Source organism: Xyrauchen texanus, chromosome 28 (genome assembly GCF_025860055.1).
Source record: "Xyrauchen texanus isolate HMW12.3.18 chromosome 28, RBS_HiC_50CHRs, whole genome shotgun sequence".
Classification (NCBI taxonomy): domain Eukaryota; kingdom Metazoa; phylum Chordata; class Actinopteri; order Cypriniformes; family Catostomidae; genus Xyrauchen; species Xyrauchen texanus.
Genome location: NC_068303.1, coordinates 35,690,634 through 35,713,987, shown reverse-complemented (window position 1 = coordinate 35,713,987; position 23,354 = coordinate 35,690,634). Strand labels below are relative to the sequence as shown.

Sequence of the window (23,354 nt, the reverse complement as noted above, 5' to 3'; positions counted from 1 at the left end):
AATCTGCAAGATGCATGCAGTTTTATTTTTTAACCGCTAGAGGGCCAAAAGTTACATAGTGTAGCTTTAATTTAGATCATTATTACAGAGTTTTCGAAGCAGTTCTGTGCTTCACAACTCAGAGGGGCTCAGACTTCGGTTTGTTTGCTTAGGGGAGGTAAGCACTTTATTTACACTAAACCGGCATGTCCTACGTGAAGCATTTTTTTTATTATCATCTGCTATAGCAGCATCTCAGTGTCTGCCAGGCACAGAGAGGTATACACGGAATACAAGATGGGGTATTATTCATTCATCTTTATTAAATGATTACCGAGCAAACAGCTTTAACACTAGCGCCTGAATAATCCAGAAACATGCGCTCTTCGTCATTCTCCTGTCATTTGTTTACCTCACAAGCGAGTGTGTTGCACTTATTACACTCCTAGCGGCAACAAGTAAAAGCGTAACTAATATTAACATCCAACTAAATGAAAAGGAAGAAACGTACATATAATAAATCTGAATAAAATATTAAGATACTATAAAATAGTGAATTTTTTAATTAAATATAATAAAATAATTAAATTAAATGGTGACAAACTTACCAAACATTTTAGGAGGACATGGGAACAAGCTGAACAGTCAAAATAATGTTTAATTAACCTTCAAAAAACATAAACACACACGGCAGCTGCGTATGGCTCTCTCTCTCCCGAACTGCTGCATCCAGCTCGGCTTTATACCTCTCCTCGGCTGATTAGCCCGATTGGGGGATGGCCGTGTGCAATACTCCTCCTCGTCACAACCCCCCCACCTTTCCATTGCACTTCCTGCCACAGACTCTCCATGCCTTTCGAATTGTTCTTCAGTTGTCTATACGGAATGATTATACTGTTGATTTGATACATCTGATTTAATGCTAGTAGACTTTGGGTCTGTAAATTAAAATGAGCAATTTATCATCCTAATTTTGTGTTCAGTTTTGTGTTCATGTTGTATTAAGTTATCCAGAAAAGAGCAGTGAATATTTTTCTCTTTTTCTTTATTGTTGCTTGATTAATATTCCCTACAATTTTATATGTATGAAAATGCAATCGAATATGCAATCTAAAGGACAGTGGTTATTTATATAATAATTATTATATTAGTAGATACCATGTGCCCCCTTGTTTTTCCTTGATATTTTTAAAGCAGCATAGTGATTCTGGACCTTATATTTGTCAAAAGATCATGTGTTGTGGTGCATGTGCTCTTTATATGTACAGCAAGGTTTAACCATGGATTTAACTAATAAAAATGGGTCGGCTGTGGCTCAGGTGGTAGACTAATCGATTCCTGGCCCACATGACTCCACATGCCGAAGTGTCCTTGGGCAAGACACTGAACCCCAAGTTGCTCCCAATGGCAGGCTAGCGCCTTGCATGGTAGCTCTGGCGTCATTGGTGTGAGTGTGTGTGAATGAGTCACATTGTAAACCACTAAGGTTAAAAAAGCAATATATAAATGCAGACTATTTACCGTTAACCAAAATATTTGTCCTACATAAAGTGAGATTTTTTTCTAATATATATATATTAGATGAAATAATGTTTAATGATTCTAAAACAAATAAAATTATTTAATTCACAAATTACACTGCTTAGTTTAAGAAAAAAAAAAAATTTTCTAATGTACAATCATTTATAGCTTTTTTTCTCTGCGCTTGAATACAGCAAGAGATGTCAGAAGATGTTATTTTCAAACACTAATCTAGAATAATTTTTTTATGTTTCACTTCTCGTTAAGGTGTGGATTCGGCTTTGGGAAACTGACCAGCAGTTATGAGCCACTTTATCATGAAGCAGAAATCAAAAGCTGGTTGATTAAGTGAGATAATTCCGCAATGACATTCTCTATGTGAGAGCGGACATCTTTTCTAATCAAATGCTCAATTGTACAATAGAGACATGAAAGCAAAATGCTCCGCCTGCAAATTAAGACACACTGATCTGCAAGATCATACATGTTTATTGGTTTTGTAGCAGGGATTTTTTGTGTGTGTTTGCCAGGTTTCAAGGAAAAATGCTTTGCCAATATACAATATTATTAAGCTTACATATTTAATCGAGGTTGCTCTAACGTTCACAATCCTGCAGAACCGGGCTTGCATCTAGCTGGCAGCTGCACTGACATGATGGCAAAACAACAAGATGCATTACTTATCTATTAGTAGTGTAGCCTACTAGCTCACCTTTTGAGGCACTGCCATGTTCGTGTAGCACATCCTCGTGCTCTCTGGAAATGTGACGCATACGATTCCAAAAGGAATATTTGCCAATTATCATGGTCCCTCCACACTCCCTTTCGATTTCCTCATTCTTAACTTTATTTAGGCTATAAGGTTTGCAACTTCACTAAAACAATGTTTGAACTCCATGACCTCAGGCCTATTGCTTATTTTGCAGATTCCCAAACCAGCATATCACAAAGCGCATTCTGGGTTGCGCGAGCGGCACGAGCGGCCTGAGCAAGCAGAGTGTAATCTTCAAAAAGGTGCTCGCCGCTCAGCTGGAATTATCACCGCTCTGCTCACATGCTCTACTGTCAATCACATGTTGAGCTACACATAACACATCATCTACACATGTGTAATGTATGTGTATGTGTATGTGTATCTCATGTGCATTTTCTCAGGCACTTGTTGAACAACTTACATTATTTTAGTAGTACACCCAAATGACAATAGTCATATCATACTTTTCATGTGTTGTACTCTTTATAAGTTTACTTCGATCTTGTTTCTTCATCAGATAACAATGTCAAATGTAAATCAAGTCACTGGCTCAGTGGTTAAGGCTCTGGGTTACTGACCAGAAGGTCGGGGGTTCAAGCTCCAACACTGCCAAGACACCACTGTTGGGCCCTTGTGCAAGGCCCTTGATCCTATCTGCTCCAGGGGCGCTGTATCATGGCTGACCCTGCACTCTGACCCCAGCTTAGCTGGGATATGTGAAAAAAATTATTTCACTGTATATATGCAAAAAATGTACACTCACCTAAAGGATTATTAGGAACACCATACTAATACTGTGTTTGACCCCCTTTCGCCTTCAGAACTGCCTTAATTCTACATGGCATTGATTCAACAAGGTGCTGAAAGCATTCTTTAGAAATGTTGGCCCATATTGATAGGATAGCATCTTGCAGTTGATGGAGATTTGTGGGATGCATATCCAGGGCACGAAGCTCCCGTTCCACCACATCCCAAAGATGCTCTATTGGGTTGAGATCTGGTGACTGTGGGGGCCATTTTAGTACAGTGAACTCATTGTCATGTTCAAGAAACCAATTTGAAATGATTCGAGCTTTGTGACATGGTGCATTATCCTGCTGGAAGTAGCCATCAGAGGATGGGTAAATGGAGGCCATAAAGGGATGGACATGGTCAGAAACAATGCTCAGGAAGGCCGTGGCATTTAAACGATGCCCAATTGGCACTAAGGGGCCTAAAGTGTGCCAAGAAAACATCCCCCACACCATTACACCACCACCACCAGCCTGCACAGTGGTAACAAGGCATGATGGATCCATGTTCTCATTCTGTTTATGCCAAATTCTGACTCTACCATCTGAATGTCTCAACAGAAATCGAGACTCATCAGACCAGGTAACATTTTTCCAGTCTTCAACTGTCCAATTTTGGTGAGCTCTTGCAAATTGTAGCCTCTTTTTCCTATTTGTAGTGGAGATGAGTGGTACCCGGTGGGGTCTTCTGCTGTTGTAGCCCATCCGCCTCAAGGTTGTGCGTGTTGTGGCTTCACAAATGCTTTGCTGCATACCTCGGTTGTAACGAGTGGTTATTTCAGGCAAAGTTGCTCTTCTATCAGCTTGAATCAGTCGTCCCATTCTCCTCTGACCTCTAGCATCAACAAGGCATTTTCGCCCACAGGACTGCCGCATACTGGATGTTTTTCCCTTTTCACACCATTCTTTGTAAACCCTACAAATGGTTGTGCGTGAAAATCCCAGTAACTGAGCAGATTGTGAAATACTCAGACCGGCCCATCTGGCACCAACAACCATTGCTTAAATCACCTTTTTTTCCCATTCTGACATTCAGTTTGGAGTTCAGGAGATTGTCTTGACCAGGACCACACCCCTAAATGCATTGAAGCAACTGCCATGTGGTTGGTTGATTAGATAATTGCATTAATTCTGACCAGAACCGTCAGACACAGGAACAGTTTTTCCCCCAGGCCATCCATCTAATGAACAATTAAATTGCCCCATTGAGCAATAATTATGTGCAATACACAGTTTAATTTTAATTTTAATTTATATTATCCAACATATCCACTTCTGCCATTACTTACATTGCTCTGTACATAATATACAGGTTTTTGTTCTTTATATAACAGATTGTATTAGATTTGCACTACGTGTGTGTGTATGTGGGTATGTATGAAGGTGAGTGTATGTACGTATATGTATAATTATTTATTTTGTGTTCTTTTTTGTTTTTAATTACCTATGTCTTGCTGCTGTTTTTGGTATTGTTTGTATTGTTGTTGACTGGAAGCTCCTGTCACCTAGACAAATTCCTTGTATGTGTAAGCATACTTGGCAATAAAGCTGATTCTGATTCTGATTCTGATTAATGAGAACTTGAACAGGTGTTCCTAATAATCATTTAGGTGAGTGTATGTATAATGTGTGACAGTATATAAATTATTATATATATATATATATATATATATATATATATATATATATATATATATATATATATATATATATATATATATATAATTTATGGGATTGAATAAAAAACTCTTACATACATCGAGTCTCTAGAAACCCTATACACTTCTGGTACTTAAACCATTATATATATATATATATTTTTCTTTTCTGCAATTTTGACATTTTTTGTGTCACACTATTTATAAGATTAAGAGGAATACTAAAGAGGTGTAGGCAAAATGGTACAGGGGTTGGAATGAGGTGTTCATTTTTGTCCTCAATGTTTTTAGTCCATGTACCGTTACTCATTTTCCATCTTAAGGACCACAATGGAAACAAGCCTTTGGGCTTTTTTGTGTTTTTATCCTTTTGAACACTTCGGGTAGATTGTTGTTGTTGTTCAATAAAGTTTACATTCATTCATTCATTCATTTAAGGGTTAACAGTGACATTAAGCAGAAAGCTTACTTATAACCAGCTTTGACAGAGCTGCTGATAAAAAGTCAAATGATCAGCATCTGATCAGCATTGGACGATTAGATGGAAACAGAATATTGGAGATCGGTATCGGATGTTAAAATCCTGATTGGAGCATCCCTAATATTCAAGTTGACAGGGTTTCAAAAAATAATGATAATGATTTGTCGGATGAGACCCTATCACAAAATGGACATAAACAGGTACACAGTTGATGGGTATAATTTGAATATGAAGAAGACAAAGTTTATATATTTGTTTGTTTCTGGGTGAATTGAAAAAAATGGTCTCAGTTTGGTTCTTTTTAAGAGGACTCAAGTGTGAAAACCCCAGTAGCCCTTTGGCAGGTGAACATGTGATAAAATGTCATTATAATCGCAGTTCAAATCATAATCACAATATCACTTTTTGTCCAAATCGTGCAACCCTAGCCTGTATAACCCTAAGGGTCAGAAAGAGGGTAAAAATGGTAATTACAAACAAATGTATACAGGGTAAATGTTTTTGGTGCAGGAAACCTTGACTAACATTATAGTGGACTTTGGGGGGTGTTTTGTTCAGCGTTTGAATCGAAAAAAGATTCATATTTACAGTATATCACTAACACTTTAGTATGAAATCTATGTGCACTATTGAGTCTTGTTTTTTAAGCTGTAGTTACTGTTTGTATGATTTAATTTACTGACTCTTGCGGTTGGCTCCATCATTAGATATAATTATGGATTGGAGACTGCAGAATCCACTCTAGTCATCAGTGCCAAATAAACATCCTCTGCAGTCAATGTGCTAATCCTCCTCTAAAGTGATATTCATGGCTGCTTTCATGGAAGTCATGACCTCCCCTCATAGTTTACCACTTCCAGACTCAATCCAGGTTCCATTAGGAGCTGTGAGCACATTTATATGCATACACGTATGCACAGAAACACACATACTTGAGGACGCAGTAGCCGATACACACGGTTGGTCTGTAATAAGCATCATAATGAAAGGTCACCTTGTCTGTGCTTTTTAATCTGCCACTGTGTTCTTCAGATTTCTCCTGTGCTCTTTCTCTATCCCCAGCACAGCTATTAATATCAGATGCGTATCTGTGGATGTGCAAGTGCCTGTCCCTGCCACATTCCCAGACACAGCCTGTGCCAACAGTGATGAAAGACTTGCCGAGTTAGAATTACCCAAGGAGTACTAAAAAGGGCAGGCACTTTATTTCAGTTAAAGCCAGGGCGAGAGGAGCAAAGTGTCCTCTGAGTATAGGATCGTCTCTCATTTAACACGCTCTGTTATATGACAGCAGTGATGAAGGGTTGCGTCTTTGGGCTGAAAGGTCCAGTCATGGCCCAAACATGAAAAATTTCACTGGTTAACTAAAATGTAGCAGTAATTGTTCGAAATGGAATGCTAGCTCACTACTTACACGATACTTTGCAGTATACTCTGAATACTGCATACGATAAAAAATAAATACAAAATAAATAGAGGGCCTCCTAGATCCTGCCAAATAAAAAAACAATCTCACAATTTTTACTTTATATCTGCTGATTGCCTTGATAAAATAAGGTTGAAAAAAAAGTTTATAGTCGAAATAAAGTGCCACACCCCCTTACCTAACACACACAGGAACATATTACCATATTATTCCTAATATTCAGCAGTCCACTCATTATTTCCTGGAACACGAACCATGGAATAAGAATTAACCTCATCCTGAAACATTGAATTCTGGGAGCTAAGGAGTCCAATGCTTGTGTTTCTAGGAGGCTGATGAGTGGTTTATGATTTGTCTCCATCTGGACGTGTTTTCCAATGAGAAAGTAATTGAAACATTCACATTCTTTTTCCACCTGTGCATAAAGCTGCTCCCATTTCTGCAATAGAACTGCCCCAGTTCTATTGCAGTAATCGAAGTGTCTGCTGACACTTTGATGTCTCTTTCAGGATCATACATTACTAGCACTGGAGTAGAATTCAGCTCTATTTTATAACTCCTTAAAAGCATTGTGCTGATCTGCTCCGTAGACCCAGTGATTTCGCTTTGATAACAAGTCTCTAAGCGGTCTGTCCTTCTCAGCCAGCTGAGGGATGAATTTCCCCAACTGTATTACCATCCCCAGAAAACTTCTTAACTCACTAACATTTGAGGGTGACTGCATTATCATTATGGCCTCTGTTTTACCAGGGTCTGGTCTGATACCATCCACTGAGATGATATGTCCCAGAAATTGAATCTCGGTTTTTGACAAATCACATTTATCCACATTCAGTGTGATGCCAGCATTCTGGAACTTTTGCAATACTGTGTGGAAATGTGAGTCATGTTCTTCTTGTGTTCCTCCCCAAACGAGCACATCATCCATATGACAAATGACCTCTGTAACCTTTGACTCATTCTACTTTGGAAATGTTCAGGAGCCAAAACAATGCCAAAAGGAAGGCGGTTAAAAAGAATCTGCTGAAAGGAGTTATGAATGTGGTGTATTTAGCTTTCTCTGAGGTTAAAGGAATTTGCCAAAATCCAAAAGTATGTATTTCTCTCTACAAACAGCTTCATTCAACTTTAACAAATCCACACACAGACAAACGGTTCCATCTTTCTTTAGCACCACCACCATTCCAGAACACCAGTCTGTAGGCTCTTCCACTCTGCTTATGACACAGATTCTCTCCATATGATGTAGTTCCTCCTTAACTTTGCACATAAGGGGCAGAGGAATCTGCATCAGAGTCTTAAGAGATACATTCATCGTCTGCATGCATCTCTCTCTCGAACTGATGTCTCTGGCTCCTCTTTTTCCCTCTCCCAGCTTATTGGGGTAATTCAGTGCCAGGTGTCCCTCCTCTTCACATGCTGTTTGTATGTTTTTGATCACATGCACACCCTGTGTCACCTCTATTCCTCTTTTTGCAATACCAGACTAGTCACACCCAGTACCTCCAGTGGTTGTCTGCATGGTTCTAATAGTGGCCTGGTCACGGGTTATAGAGCTGGCTTTGTATCATGCAAGAAAATGTCCTCAAACGTACACTCTGAAATTGCGGTCACATCGCCACCATCTTGAATTTTACTTTTGTGCCTGTGGCAGGGCGGGGCCGGGTCATGATCATACACACCCGTTCCTTATCAGGCCGATTGGGGACCGGGCGTGCAACATTCTAGCCCGGCCCCGCCCCCCTCGGCCTGATAAGGGACAGTGCCTAACACCAAAATCTCAGCCATCCATGGGTGCTCATTGTCTGAAACCAAAGAATATAATATTTTCCTCTGACAGCTCATGTACTGGCTTAGTTGATGTACACACACATTGGAAATGTCCTCTTTTCCCACACCGACGACAGTTTACATCCTTTTCAGGGGCATTGGTATTTAGCATGTGAGGGAGATTTTGCACACTTTGGACATGAGCTGCTCTTAGCCTTTTTTTTATTCATTCTTTGATTAGACGGCTTCCATTTTTTTCAGTGTGGCACTGCTTTTACACACTCTATCCAATGAGCTGGCCCCTTTAACCTAATTTCTTAAAATACACTGTTGTCGTTTTACTTTTTCAGACTGCCTCACCATGCTAGTCGCTTTTTCCAGCGCCAAAACGTTTTCAAGCACACGTTCAGACAGAACCAAATCAGCCAAACCAACTACTAATCTGTCTCTTATGAGCTCATCATGTTCAGCTAGTGTATATAGTTCAATTACAAATGATTCCACTGTTTCATTTTCACCCTGCTTCTTCATTTCACCCGCCCTTTCATAAATCACATTCTTTCTCACAACAAAGTGCGATTCAAAGACATCTCTAACTGTAGAGTACACATTTCTCTGTCGCTCTGTAATATTCTGTAACGCAGAATGCCATCAGCTTCATCCCCAATTCAATAGACGAAAGTGTGCACCTCGCTTGATGAAATAGTTCAAATCGTCGGATCCATCTTGGCTACTCTTGGGGCTTGGAAAAACTGAAGGACTCCAGTGGTTGAATACTAAATGTGGCCACCACATTGTTCACTGGCCACTGCCTGGGCGCATCTTCATTATGTACATCCTCCATGGTTAATGCGTGTAAGCCCAGTTAGACCTCCACAAGATTAGCTTCACACACTTACGCTCTACACTAAACTAAGCTACACTCTTACAGTGAACAACAGTGAACAACAGTACCTTAAGTGCACTTCTGACACCATGTTGTGTTCACTGAAATAACTGACGTGAATTAAACACTTGCAGGAAGTTAATTATAATCTTCAGCCGCATACATGCATACAAGCACATCCTTGAGCTAGACTGTCTTCTCCCAGTATGCCACACCCCCTTGCCCAACACACACAGGAGCATATTACCATATTACTCCTAATATTCCACAGATAAGACAATACAAAAAGTGGTATTAAAATCCAATGTATTGTTTATTTGCATATTATTGAAAATAAGCCAATCACTGGCCTACATTTCATAGCAATCCATTTAGCAATTGAATTTTTCAATCAGTCCGAGATTTATTATGAGAGCTTGTCTAAGGACTCAACAATGTACACCTGCTTCAGACGGATGTTTTTGAAGTATCTCACTTTGATTGTGTCACATCATAAACATAAAATGTTTAGGTCGTTGTGTCAAGTCAAATGTAGTTTAATACTTGTATTTGTGCTCCATCAAGCTGTTTGGTTGAATGTAAGAACGTGTCCTCATGTTTTGCTGTCTGCTGAAGGGTTGGTTTGTTCTCTGGATAAGCTGTGCGTTGCCTATACAGCTGAAGTTTCGCTTACTGCCCCCCGGAGAAAACCGGTGGTACTTCAAGCTCGAATGTCTCAGGAATCTTCCTTATTATGGTCCGGGGACATGATTAATTGTGTAAATTTTTTTAAATAATAATTTTTGATATAATTAATCACACTGACAGCCCTAACTTTAACATTTGCATTCATAACCAACTACATTTGCAATTTTGCTCGAGCGTGATGCAATTGCATGGTAGCTCAACTGGGGGCTCTTAAAAGGGAGAAATGGACTTACATTTTTCTGTCTGCTACCTGTGATGTCATAGCTCATAATAGTCGCTAGTAAAGGCTTTGGAACTGTGCACATTCTTATGGTGCCATCAGCCCAAAAATTGCTTTATTGAACTGAAAAATGCAACTGTATCATTGAATGACCTGAGAACAGGAAGCATTTGTTGATTATAATGGGCTCTGGGACTCCTGCACTGTCTTGAGTTTCAGTGATGAGCTTTTGGCTGCTGATGGTGTGTGCACATTTGACAGCAGGAGATGAACATTCTCTACCGTGACTAATTTTGGAGTTTCTCTGGAAGGGATACCAGTGTGTACTGCATAACAAAATAAATCAGAGAAATTCTCTAAATCAGAGAAGTCCCCTAGATTCAGAAAATTGCTGTTACTTAAACCTAGCATAAATACTCTGCTGATATACCTAATATTGCCCATGTTCCATATTTAATTAATCGAAAAATTAAAGATAACTTACAGCAGACAGATATATCCTGACCTTTCACTGGGATTTCTTTATTAATAGAACAAAATTAATTACACAGAATACAGTTTCTGCATCATCAGTTGAACTGGGTTGAACCCCTTTATTTTTTTATATGTATTTTTTTGCATAAATAAGCATCCGCAGACCAATCAAGACTAGGAAAATCAATACCTGTGAATGAACTTTTCCTTGTGAGCACTTGTACTGTTCGTTGGACTATAAATTAGAGCTGTCAAAATGAATGCGTTAACGCTTAGGGCCCCCAAACCACCTCAAAGTAAGGTGGGGTTTTTTGTGTGTGTGTTTGCTTTTTAAATAAGTTGGAATTTGACTTCAGAAGCACGCCAAGTGTTAACTATCACCTACAAGCCAAACACGTAGCTTGACGTGAAGGGTCTGTCAATGCTCCGCTCAAAGCAAATTGCTGCTGAGCTTTCGAAGAGTCACCTAATAATTACATATTAACAATTCAATAATAAAATAACAAATCGAATTAAGTATCATTACATGGGCAGTGCCATTGCTAAAACGGGGGACTATGGGGAGCCCTGTGAGAGGGATAATTAGTCAACCTCCCACTTAAGCATTAAATATTACTTCCAATGGGGCTATTTTAGTGCATTTCTATCTTTAAACTGTGGAAGGCTTTGTGTGAGTCAAATTTCAGCACTTTCAAAACCTCTGATTAGCCGTGATTTACAATGAAATATTATGCAATAATTCACAAATTTAAATAATTTTAATCGACTCAAGAGCACTACTTTAGTTTGAGCTGAGTAAGCATTTATCACACTTAATGAATTAACATGAATTATATCTGCGTTCAAATTCAGCATTCTTTGCTTTAATTTAGGTTCACGCTTTCTTCTGCTCAGTGCTGTAAATTACACCATTAGGATAATAAATTACCTAGACTAAGTACTCACTGATTTCGTGAGTGTGAAACATTTAGAAGCAACATGTTGACTTCCTGTGTGATCATGTTGGTACAGCACCAGAAATAAAGTGTTATTCTGTTTTGAATGTATACCATAACATTTAAACATTAAACAGTAACATAAGACTGCCGAAAAAAAAGTACATCTGGTAAATTTCTCCTGGTATCAACACAAGGATACCAGGAAGGGTCATTATATAACTATACATTAATGGAATACAGTGGTCAAAATTACTCAACCTCAGTGTACTGATGTAATGAATATTGACATTTTCAATGAATAACGACTTAAGTTTCAGTATTTTACTCACAAAAAGCTTTTTTAAAGCTTTAGAGAACTTTAGATATTTAACACACAAGTCGTACGGACTCCTTTTATGATTCTTTCAAACAGCACATTCAGTATTTTATTTTAACCTTTTGCATTCCAATGATTTATTTAAGATTTATTTACACAGATGAGCCAGATGAGCCAAAATATTATGATCACCTGCCTTATATGGAGTTGGTTCTAGGAGTGCTGCCGAAACAGTGCCGACCCGCCAAAGCATGGACTCTACAAGACCCCTAAAGGTGTCCTGTGGTATCTGGCACCAAGACATTAGCAGCAGATCCTTCAAGTGCTGTAAGTTGCGAGGTGGATCCGCCATGGATCTGACTTGTTGGTTCAGCACTTACCATAAATGCTCAATCGGATTGAGATCGGGGGAATTTGGAGGCCAGGGCAACACTTGAGCTCTTCATCATGTTTCTCAAACCATTCCCAAACAATGTGTGCAGTGTGGCAGGGCACATTATCTAGCTGAAAGAGTCCACTGCCATCAGGGAATATCATTGGTATGAAGGGATGTACCTGGTCTAAAACAATGTTTAGGTGGGTGGCATGTGTCAAATTGAGGTCCAAATGAATGGCCGAACCCAGGGTTTCCCTGCAAAACATTGCCCAGAGCATCACATTCCATCCACCGCCATGTAGTCTTTCCACAGTGCATCCTGGTGCCGTCACTTCCCCAGGTAAATGGCACACATGTACATGGCTGTCCACGTGATGTATAAGAAAATAGACCTGTTGACCTTCTTCCAATACTCCATGGTCCAGTTCCGATGCTCACGTGCCCATTTTGGGAGCTTTCGACTGTGGACTGTGGTCATTATGGGCACTCTGACCGGTCTGAGGCTATGCAGGCACATATGTAGCAGCATGTTTTGTGACACATTTCTCCCGTAACCATTATAAACATTTTCTGTGAATTGTGCCAAAGTAGACTTTCAGTCAGTTTGGACCAGACGGGATAGCCTTCGTTGCCCTCACGCAACGACTCAATGAGCCCTGGGTGCCAGACACTCTGTCGCCTGTTGGTAGGAACTCATCACTGATGACCAGGAGCACCCCTCAAGCCTTGCCATTTTAGAGATGCTCTGACCCAGTTGTCTGGCCATAACAATTTGGCCCTTGCCAAAGTCACTCTAGTCTTTACACCTGCCCATTTCTCCTGCATTCAACACACTGAATTCAAGAACTGATTGTTCGCTTACCATCTAATATACCCAAACCTTGACTTGTGGCCTTGTTAGGAGTTGATCAACTTTATTCGCTTCACCTGTGAGTGGTCACAATATTTTGGCTCATCAGTGTATAATACTGAAGAAGTGCTTTAGCAAAAATATAAGCTTCACAGTTCTGCTTTTAAACCTTTCTTGCCTGCTTGCTAGGCTTCTGTTGTGTGTGTTAATTAACGCGTTTCTGTTTGTTTTCTCATTTTGTATTTCTGTGGTAATTGACAGCATGCCACAGATGTGGTACTTTGAAATTAAGTTGTAAATAACAAAAAATATTATTTTAACACTGCACAGTGTAACATGTATTATGGGATTTACAATCAAACTGGGTAAAACCATCTCTTTGAGATTTTAAAAGCTATTTCCTGCGTCAAAAATGTGGTGTCATATTTGCAAGCACTAAGATCTGGCTTATAGTTCATCATCTCCAAACCCCATTTACGGTTTGCTCCAATATCAATGCCTTTTCAACCATTTAAAAAACTATTATTTATTAATAAATATATTAGTATGGATGTGGCCTAATTTATTACATAAAAAAGAGCATCCACAAGAGCTGTTGAAATTAACAAACAATTCATTTAAAATATATTCTGTAACATTCTGACATTAGAAACCTCCAAACCTAGGGACTTTGTAGACTTTAATCTGGCACTGTTGTGGAGGATGAGGGTTTACTAGATTTAATGTGCATTGCAACAAACGCAACCTATGGGGAAACTAGTTATTTCAATTAGTCAACCTCCTACTTAGACTTTGGGCAAGGTTAAATGATACTTGAATTGGTGCTATTTTAGCATATTTCTTTTTTTATACTGTAGATGCTTTGTTTGAAAAATTGTAATAAAACATTATTGTCATATGTTGTCTTGTTGTCTTATCTAAGAAGGACCTAAATGCATTTGGACAGGAAAAGAAGTATACAAAAAGTCACATTACAGCACTTGTAAAATCTTTAATCAATCACAATTAACTGTGAAAAAACATGCAATTAATCATGATTAAATATTTTAATCGACCGACTGCACTCATTTTCACAAAATTTACAGAACAAAAGCTAAACCGAAACTAGACTTAATAGAAAAATAAAAACTTAACTAAAACTAACAATCATAAAGTGAAAACTTGGGCAGACAAAAACCAAAATTGAAAGGACAAATAAAATAAAAAACTAAGTAAATTTGAAAACTGTATTAACCCTGTACTGCTTTCCCTCTGACCCGTTTATCCACCACACCCATCACTCTATATCTCTCTTAGTGGCCGCTTCTCACTCCACATCTACTGTATATATTCCACCATGAGCACTTCTCAATAATAATGCATATAGTAGTATATAGTCATAATGCAGCAGGCAGCTGTGCCCAATAACAAGTTAAGACACTGATCCAAGAAAGATTAGGGTCCACTTCCTACCCCAGGGAGCTGAGAGTGAGATAGAGAGAGAGAGAGAGTGAGAGACAGAGAGAGAGAGAGAGAGAGAGATAGAGAGAGAGAGAAAAGCGAGAGTCAGAGGCTATAGAGTGGTTAAAGGCCTGGCTTTGATTATAAATGGCACTCTGGGGACAGAGCATGTCACATGGATAAGGTGATAGAGTAAGGGTGTAGCTTTAGATAATGTATCTGAGTCTGTGGACTACCCTACACACACCATTTCTTTGCACATTATTTTTCATTATACTGCTATTGAGGTAATGACCATTGAAATCATAACCTAAAGCGTAACTACACCCCAGCAAGGTTAGGTTGATTGGAGGAGAGTAGCACTGAGAAAATGTTTTCTAGGCAGGAGTTTGTGCTTTGAAAAGGGTTGGTGCTTTACTTTCCCCAGGGATTTTAGAAGGAATACAAAGATTTTTTTTTCCCCCTCAAAAATGGAATTGTAGTATCAAGATGTTACACTTTATCGGCCATTATCAGTGGCAGTTGGAGCTTTTGTTTTTCAGGCTTCCAGAAGCAGCTTGTCAAAGTACAACTAAACTAATGAAACTATTTGACAAAGCTCAGAACTGTATTTTTTAAATATTTGCAATAGTCAAGAGTCAGTCAGTTTCAGTTATTGCCCCTGTATTGCAAAGTTCCACTCATTTGAGAGCTCGCCAGTCATCATAAAAGGCTTCCGCATGACTCGCGTTGGGACGCCAACACTCCGCTCAATGGCAGTGTCAAGTGCTGCTTTAATCTGCACATAAAAAGCGCTAAAGAGAATGTATTGTTTTGGTTTTTGCACTGACACGTCTATGTTATTATACCTCTGAATATTTCGGTAATCGTTAGCTGCTGTTGGGTAAGTTACACAAAAAGTATTCCACTACAAATTGCTTATTACTTCACTAATATTGTAATAAATGTACTTTTACTGGTACTTGATTGAATACAAAATCACATTACTAATTACTTTTAAGTTTCTTTCTAAATACCCCCACTCCAAAGATAACAAATGAGATTTATTGAGACCTACATCATGCAGAAACGGTTGTCTACAACAACAACAGCAAAATAGCACCCTCAAAAGACAACTGTTATTAACAACATGGAATGGAGCCTCAATAATTTGCTGGAATTACAATGCTATGAGAATGCACAAAATGATTGACAGGTCAAAAGTGTCATTGTGCGTGGCCTGCGGACACATTTTTATTTGCTGTTTACAGTCTAGTGCTGTCACAGAGACAGGTGAGATATCTTACAACACTTATTTCATTAATATCTTTCAGGGAGTATGAAAATTGTTTTGCATACCTTTCCATGAAAAAATCACTTACAGCACCTTTAAGCATTGATAATACAAAAAGTGGTTTTAGAATCCAGTGCATTGTTTATTTGCATATTATTGAACATAAGCCAATGGGCTGACAGTTCACAGCAATCCATTTTGCAATTGAATTTGTCTGAGAAGTCTGAGATTTATTATGAAGGCTTGTCTAAGGACCCGTCAATGTACACCTGCGTCAGACAGGCGCTTTTAGTCGCGTCATAAACATAAAATGTTTAGGTCCCTAAACGTAGTTTTGTTAAACGTAAACATAATCAAGTTAAACATAGTTCAATACTTAGAAAAACTTGTCTTGAAATCCCTAAATTTAGATGTTGTGCTCTATCAAGCTGTGTTTTGAATGCAAGAATGCGTCCTTGTGTTATGTTGGCTGTGTCCAAAACCATGAAAATGATGCCACTGAAGGCTGTATATGGAGGTAAAAAGGGATCAAGGCACATCTGAATCCAATGTTCATGTCACATCATGTCAACTGAGTTACCTTCATCTGATTGATTTTTGAAGGCAGCTTAGGTGGATTGCAGTTCAACAATGGTTGAGCTTAAGGGAAAAAAATGGCAGCCGAAGAGCCAGTTGATTGCCAATTTGTGTATAATTGTACGTTTTTGTTAACTTTTTCCAACTTTTGATTCCATTTCTAGTGAGAAAGTAGTATTGTAGTTATTTCTTTAGTATTGTAGTTACTTTTTTATCGCCAAAACTGTCTTGATTTTGTTCTAGATTATTTGACCATTGTGGTTCAGTTGGACTGAATAAAGCAGATATGTTACCTTTAGTATACACCAGATGGCCATAATCAGTTGCTGGTATCCTAGCAGCAATGTGATGTCTTGCTGCCTCCGTAACCAATTTCTGGAGGTCCCTTCATTGAGTCATTGACTGATAGGGCAGCAAGACAACAAAATAGCTACCTTTGGTTTCAGACGCAGCCATTGTCTGCTGAAGGTTATGTAGGAAATTTGGTTGATGACACGGTACAGATTAAAGTGCCCACGTACCTCCATCATTATATGTAGGAAATGTATGTGTGAGCTAGGAATTTTATTAAACTGTCCTTATTCTACATTATTATGTAAGGAAATTTATAATGGAATTTGTCATGTTTGACAACCATTATAAATTAGATAAATTGCAAATAACTAGATTATTTGTATGAATAAAATTCTCCACCATTAAAATCGTAATACAACGTCTTGTTGTATCCGCTCACAATTTCAATTTTAAGGAATTAGCTTCAAAAAGGGAATTATGATTAATTCACTTATTGGAGTGATATTATTCTCATGGCCTATTGAAAATAATATCACATGTATTTTGGTACAGCTTTGAAGCGAAATCTTTTAAAAACAGGGATGAGATTATTTACCATAATATACCACAGTCAATTTATCTTTGAATACAGACAAACTTTATTGCTATTCAAAACATAAAACTAATCTAACACATAAGACATGAAACAGGTTGGTGAGTAAAATGACATAATGTGAAATAAATGATCAATAAAGTGAAAATGAATTTTATGGGCTCTGTTGACAATGCCTTAAGAACCATTTATCTTTCTATGAGTCTACATCGATTTGCAATCAGATTACCCAAAGTATTTTACTAATACACCACACTTTGACAAAAGTCTTGGAGTTGTACTTGCATGTCGTTGCGTTTCCTTGCATTGCATTCTTTGTGTTTCTTGGTTCTTTGGCTCTTGTTGAAAGTTTGTTCCGTTGATGTTTTGGACTCTGTTGTGATCGCGTGGTTAAAGCGAGACCTTCTGCAAGGATGACTCGCGGCTCCCGTTGGGTTTGTGAACTGTAGAGCAGAGAGTGAGAGACTTCCTCGAGACTTTTGGTGTCCCAAGTTTTCCTTGAAATCTACATGGCACGGAGTATCTGGAAGAAGCAAGATAGCCGAAGAGAAGAGACCAAGAGACTGTAGCAAGAGCAGAAGAGTTCAGAAGAGAGAGAAGAGAACTTCTTCCTTGGGTTGGAAAGATTTGAACTGAAATTGTCTGCACCCCAAAGGTTTCCTGAGCCAATCAGATGTGGCTTTTCAGAGTCACATGGTTGACTGCTCTGTCCATTCCCCAAAGTTGATTTACGATCCTTTGTGGACGAATCATACAAACTCCTGGTCAAAAATAGTGCATGTTTAAACATTAACTTTTATATAACTTATCATACCTTAATATCATACATTCTCTATATAAACAAGCAAGCATTTACATTCTAAATATGACATTCTTTCATGAATATTATACGTGTAATGTGAAAATCCCTGATTACAAATCATTACACACATCTGACTCGTCTGTGAAACCCCGGCTAAAGTTGCATAATCAAATTATGAGATTAAGAGTGTCAAAGTAGTCATTGCCATAAAAATTATGAAAATAGGAAAAGAGGTAAGACTATGTATTTACTGTGTAACTACATGTTGTTCTGTAAAATTCCCACATTTGCTGCTACTGTGGTACGTTAGGTTTTGGAGTAAGGGTTGGGTAAGGGCTAAAGTTAACAGTGTAACTACAAATGTAATTTTTAAAGTACTTTAAATGTAATTACAATGCAACAACTTTTATGTACATAATAAATATATTGTATCAAATGGTAAAGTACATAATAATTAAGGCCACCTAATATAAAGTGGGTCCTAATATTATTTTAGTAATATTTTCAGTAAATCCCAATTACTGTCCTTAAACTAATGCCATTGAAAATCAGTAATCTGATAACAAGTATATAAAATGCAATGTTAAACTATAATTTGTTTTACTAAAATGAACTAGATAACAGTAACTAATTGATTTCTAATCAAATTACACCCAGGACTGGTGGCAACAGGTTTCAAAGTTGAAATTGTTTGAATTTTGAGTGTCCAGTTACAATGCTTGATGGAAATTGCCAGTTAAACACAATAAAAAATAAATAAAAATAATAATAATTAAAAAAAAGTTGAAATCACACTGACCTATGGCTTTTACCAAAGCATATACATTGCTTTACAACCTAATGTTAGGTCATTCTTGAGCAGGTACATTTTTCTATTGAGAAAATTAATGGTATTTTTAACTCCCGAACCCTACATTTGCACTCTGTTGGCATGGGTCAGTAACACAGGTGAGAAGGAGGTGTGGGAGAATGGTGGTCGATGGTAGAGCGGTGCTGAATCTAGGCAAGCCAGGAGATTGTGAACCTCAGGATGGGTACCCCAAGGCAAAGGCAGTAAAAAAACTTGGTAATGTTAGTGTTGGTGAAATAAAGACCTCTTCCCTGAGTTCATCACTCTTTCTCCAGGCCAATGCAGTTAGCATTCAGTAGTACTGTGTTGATTTGCTGTCAAATCTTCTAAGATTATCTGTTATCCTGAAGCTGCAAAATCTGTTTGCTGACAGCTGTGTTCTCCAACAGAACTGCTGTTTGCTGTGCACTCAGTGTCCTGTATAGCAGCAAGAGCTCTTTCTTTAAGGAGGAAAGAGAATGGAAAAGCTTTTTAATTTTCTGCTTGAGTGGATTTCAATTTACAGTTTTATATTGTGTTGTATTTAGCTATAATGCATATATGACTCTGTATATGAGTCTTTGCGTTGGTAAATATGCACAATATCACAGCACATCATTTGAGTCTCTAATTCTAATGTAGTGTAGTAGGGATTTTCCTCTTCAACAGCTGTTTTTTTTTTTTAACCAATGAGACCAGGGGATGTAATATACTGACTTGTCACTCCTGTACTAAATTAAACAAATACAAATAAATAAAAAATGAAGGGGGCCAATTTGAAGGGAGAAATGTGACAATTATTATTTTATAAAATCACTATAATTATGTTGTTAAAACTTGTGCATTTTAGTTTAGTTTTGGATTTACAGTGTTGTAATTGGATATAACTTTATAGGCCAGTTGGTGATTTTATCACATTAAATCTTAGCTATACATTTAAAACAGCAGTTTAATGTTTATTGACTGGCCCCATTCTCTTCCAAGTGCCAGATGCTGTCTTCGAACCCATAATATTCCATTTAATATATTGCTTTAATTGCAGCAATATGATCTTTTTTACAAAGGAGTCATGGTCAATGTCATAAATTTGTCTACATTTGTTAAGTGAACTATAAATAGTGCAGAATCTTTAAATATTTCTGTTTAATTTAAAAAACAGACCTTCAATGATATCTCAGATTGTTGGACCCAACCGTATATTTTGTATATTTCTAGTTATTTTTTGTTTTAAAATTCAGTAAAATCACATAAAACTAAATTAATTTGTTCAAATTTGTGTTTATCCATGAGTCACCATAATGTGTTTCTTCAATTCCAGGTCGTCTACAAAAACAACGACATTCGACTGGAACTCTCTCGCCTGGCCCGCATTGCAGACCCTAAAATGAAGCTACAGGGGGATGTGGTGTTTAAATGTGAAAATGTGCCCACCCTAGACCCCATCTCCTTTGAGACTGCAGAGTCCTTCCTCAGTCTTCCCAAGTGGAACACCAAGCGCGTGGGCTCTATCTCCTTTGACTTCCGCACTTCAGAACCCAATGGATTAATCCTCTTCACTCAAGGTAAGCCTCAGGACAAGAAGGACTCTCGCAATCAGCGGAGCAACAAAGTGGACTTCTTCGCTGTGGAACTTCTAGATGGAAACCTGTATCTTCTGCTGGACATGGGATCAGGAACTATTAAAGTCAAAGCCACACAAAGCAAGGTCAATGACGGAGTCTGGAATCACGTGGACATCCAGAGAGATGGACGATCAGGTGAGTAGCTTCAATTTATCCAGAACTTCATGGATCTTCACTCTTGACAATAAAGGTTCTTGGTTCTTTGCAGCACCTTATGTTCAGCAAAGAACTTTCTTTTCAAGAACCATTTCTCTCTGTGTCAGGTTTTTGAAATGAGCTACATAAAGTTTACATGGTTCTATGGTGACTGATTAAGTTGTAACCTAATGTTACATTATAGGTTCTTCAGATCAGTCTATTGGTTTCTGGGTTGTTTAAAGCCCCAGTTATATAATTAAATTACCAGTATATTATAAGTATTTAGCTTTTTGGAAGAGCTAGAGAATAAAACATTCTTTATGAAATGGATAGTTATAGTCCTGAATCCTGATTGGTCAATAAAGTGTTCCAGACACTTGGTTGGGTGAAATACTTAAAGGGATAGTTCACCCAAAAAATGAAAATCCCCTCATCTTTTACTTACCCTTGTGCCATCACAGATGTGTATGACTTTCTTTCTCCTGCAGAACACAAATGAAGATTTTGAGAAGAATATACACTCACCTAAAGGATTATTAGGAACACCATACTAATACTGTGTTTGACCCACTTTCGCCTTCAGAACTGCCTTAATTATACGTGGCACTGATTCAACAAGGTGCTGAAAGCATTCTTTAGAAATGTTGGCCCATATTGATAGGATAACATCTTGCAGTTGATGGAGATTTGTGGGATGCACATCCAGGGCACGAAGCTCCCGTTCCACCACATCCCAAAGGTGCTCTATTGGGTTGAGATCTGGTGACTGTGGGGGCCATTTTAGTACAGTGAACTCAATGTCATGTTCAAGAAACCAATTTGAAATGATTCAAGCTTTGTGAAATGGTGCATTATCCTGCTGGAAGTAGCCATCAGAGGATGGGTACATGGTGGCCATAAAGGGATGGACATGGTCAGAAACAATGCTCAGGTAGGCCGTGGCATTTAAACGATGCCCAAATGGCACTAAGGGGCCTAAAGTGTGCCAAGAAAACATCCCCCACACCATTACACCACCACCACCAGCCTGCACAGTAGTAACAAGGCATGATGGATCCATGTTCTCATTCTGTTTACGCCAAATTCTGACTCTACCATCTGAATGTCTCAACAGAAATCGAGACTCATCAGACCAGGCAACATTTTTCCAGTCTTCAACTGTCTAATTTTGGTGAGCTCTTGCAAATTGTAGCCTCTTTTTCATATTTGTATTGGAGATGAGTGGTACCCGGTGGGGTCTTCTGCTGTTGTAGCCCATCCGCCTCAAGGTTGTGTGTGTTGTGGCTTCACAAATGCTTTGCTGCATACCTCGGTTGTAACGAGTGGTTATTTCAGGCAAAGTTGCTCTTCTATCAGCTTTAATCCGTTGGCCCATTCTCCTCTGACCTTTAGCATCAACAAGGCATTTTCACCCACAGGACTGCCGCATACTTGATGTTTTTCCCTTTTCACACCATTCTTTGTAAACCCTAGAAATGGTTGTGCGTGAAAATCCCAGTAACTGAGCAGATTGTGAAATACTCAGACCGGCCCGTCTGGCACCAACAACCATGCCACGCTCAAAATTGCTTAAATCACCTTTCTTTCCCATTCTGACATTCAGTTTGGAGTTCAGGAGATTGTCTTGACCAGGACCACACCCCTAAATGCATTGAAGCAACTGCCATGTGATTGGTTGATTAGATAATTGCATTAATGAGAAATTGAACAGGTGTTCCTAATAATCCTTTAGCTCTGAAGGTCCATACAATGCCAGTGAATTGGGTCCAAAACATTGAATCTTCAAAAAGCACATACATGCAGCATAAAAGTAATCCAAAAGACTCCAGTGGTTTAATCCATGTCTTCTGAATGGATAGAATCAGAATTGGGTGAGAACAGACCAAAATGTTTACAAATTTACAAATTTTCACTTGTAAATTGTTACATCTGCAGTCTCCTTGGCGATCATGTTTTCAAGCTTGATTACACTTCTTAGTGACATCTAGCGCTCTGTGCATGCATCAAGAACTAGGAAGTATAATCAAGCTTGAAATAATGATCGTGCCCTGAGACTGCAATGGCAAGATATACAGTAAAAATGTTCTCACCCAAAATAGATTGGATCGCCTCCTAAGACACTGATTAAACCATTGGAGTAGTATGGATTTCCTTTATGTGGCCTTTATTTGGTTTCTGGAGCTTTAAAATTTTGATCACCATTCATTTGCAATGTGTGAACTTTTACAGATCTGAGATATTCTTCTTAAAAGCTTTGTTTGTGTTCTGCAGAAGAAAGTCACACATATTGGATGGCATGAGGGTTAGAAAATTATGAGAGAATTTCATTTTGAAGTGAACTATCCCTTTAGACAAAGTATTCTGGGCTGAATACTAAACACTTTCTCTGAAATGCAATCCGATTCATCACATAAACAAAGTGACATGTTCAGAATACTTCTAGAATACATATTTATAAAGTCATGGTACAATTGGATGAATTATGTGAAAAATGTCACTTTATTTGATCTGAACTGCTACACCCCCACTTTTAACATCTAAGTGAATCTAAATAACTATCTTGCTATATGTCAGCAAATGTCTTAGTTGCGCTGTAACATTGTAGCTATCAAGCACGTTTATTTAGGTTTTAACATTTTTTATGTTTTTAACTATTTAAAA

At 38.2% G+C, this 23,354-nt stretch overlaps 1 protein-coding gene across 1 annotated transcript in view; it reads left to right on the top strand.

The window, feature by feature from the left end:
- LOC127622054 (neurexin-3b-like) overlaps positions 1–23,354 on the top strand; it is a 349,280-nt gene that overhangs the window by 7,964 nt on the left and 317,962 nt on the right. Inside the window, exon 3 of the mRNA XM_052095964.1 lies at positions 20,252–20,690. Within this exon, the coding sequence (XP_051951924.1) occupies positions 20,252–20,690 (439 nt within the window). The remainder of the gene's footprint in view (positions 1–20,251; positions 20,691–23,354) is intronic.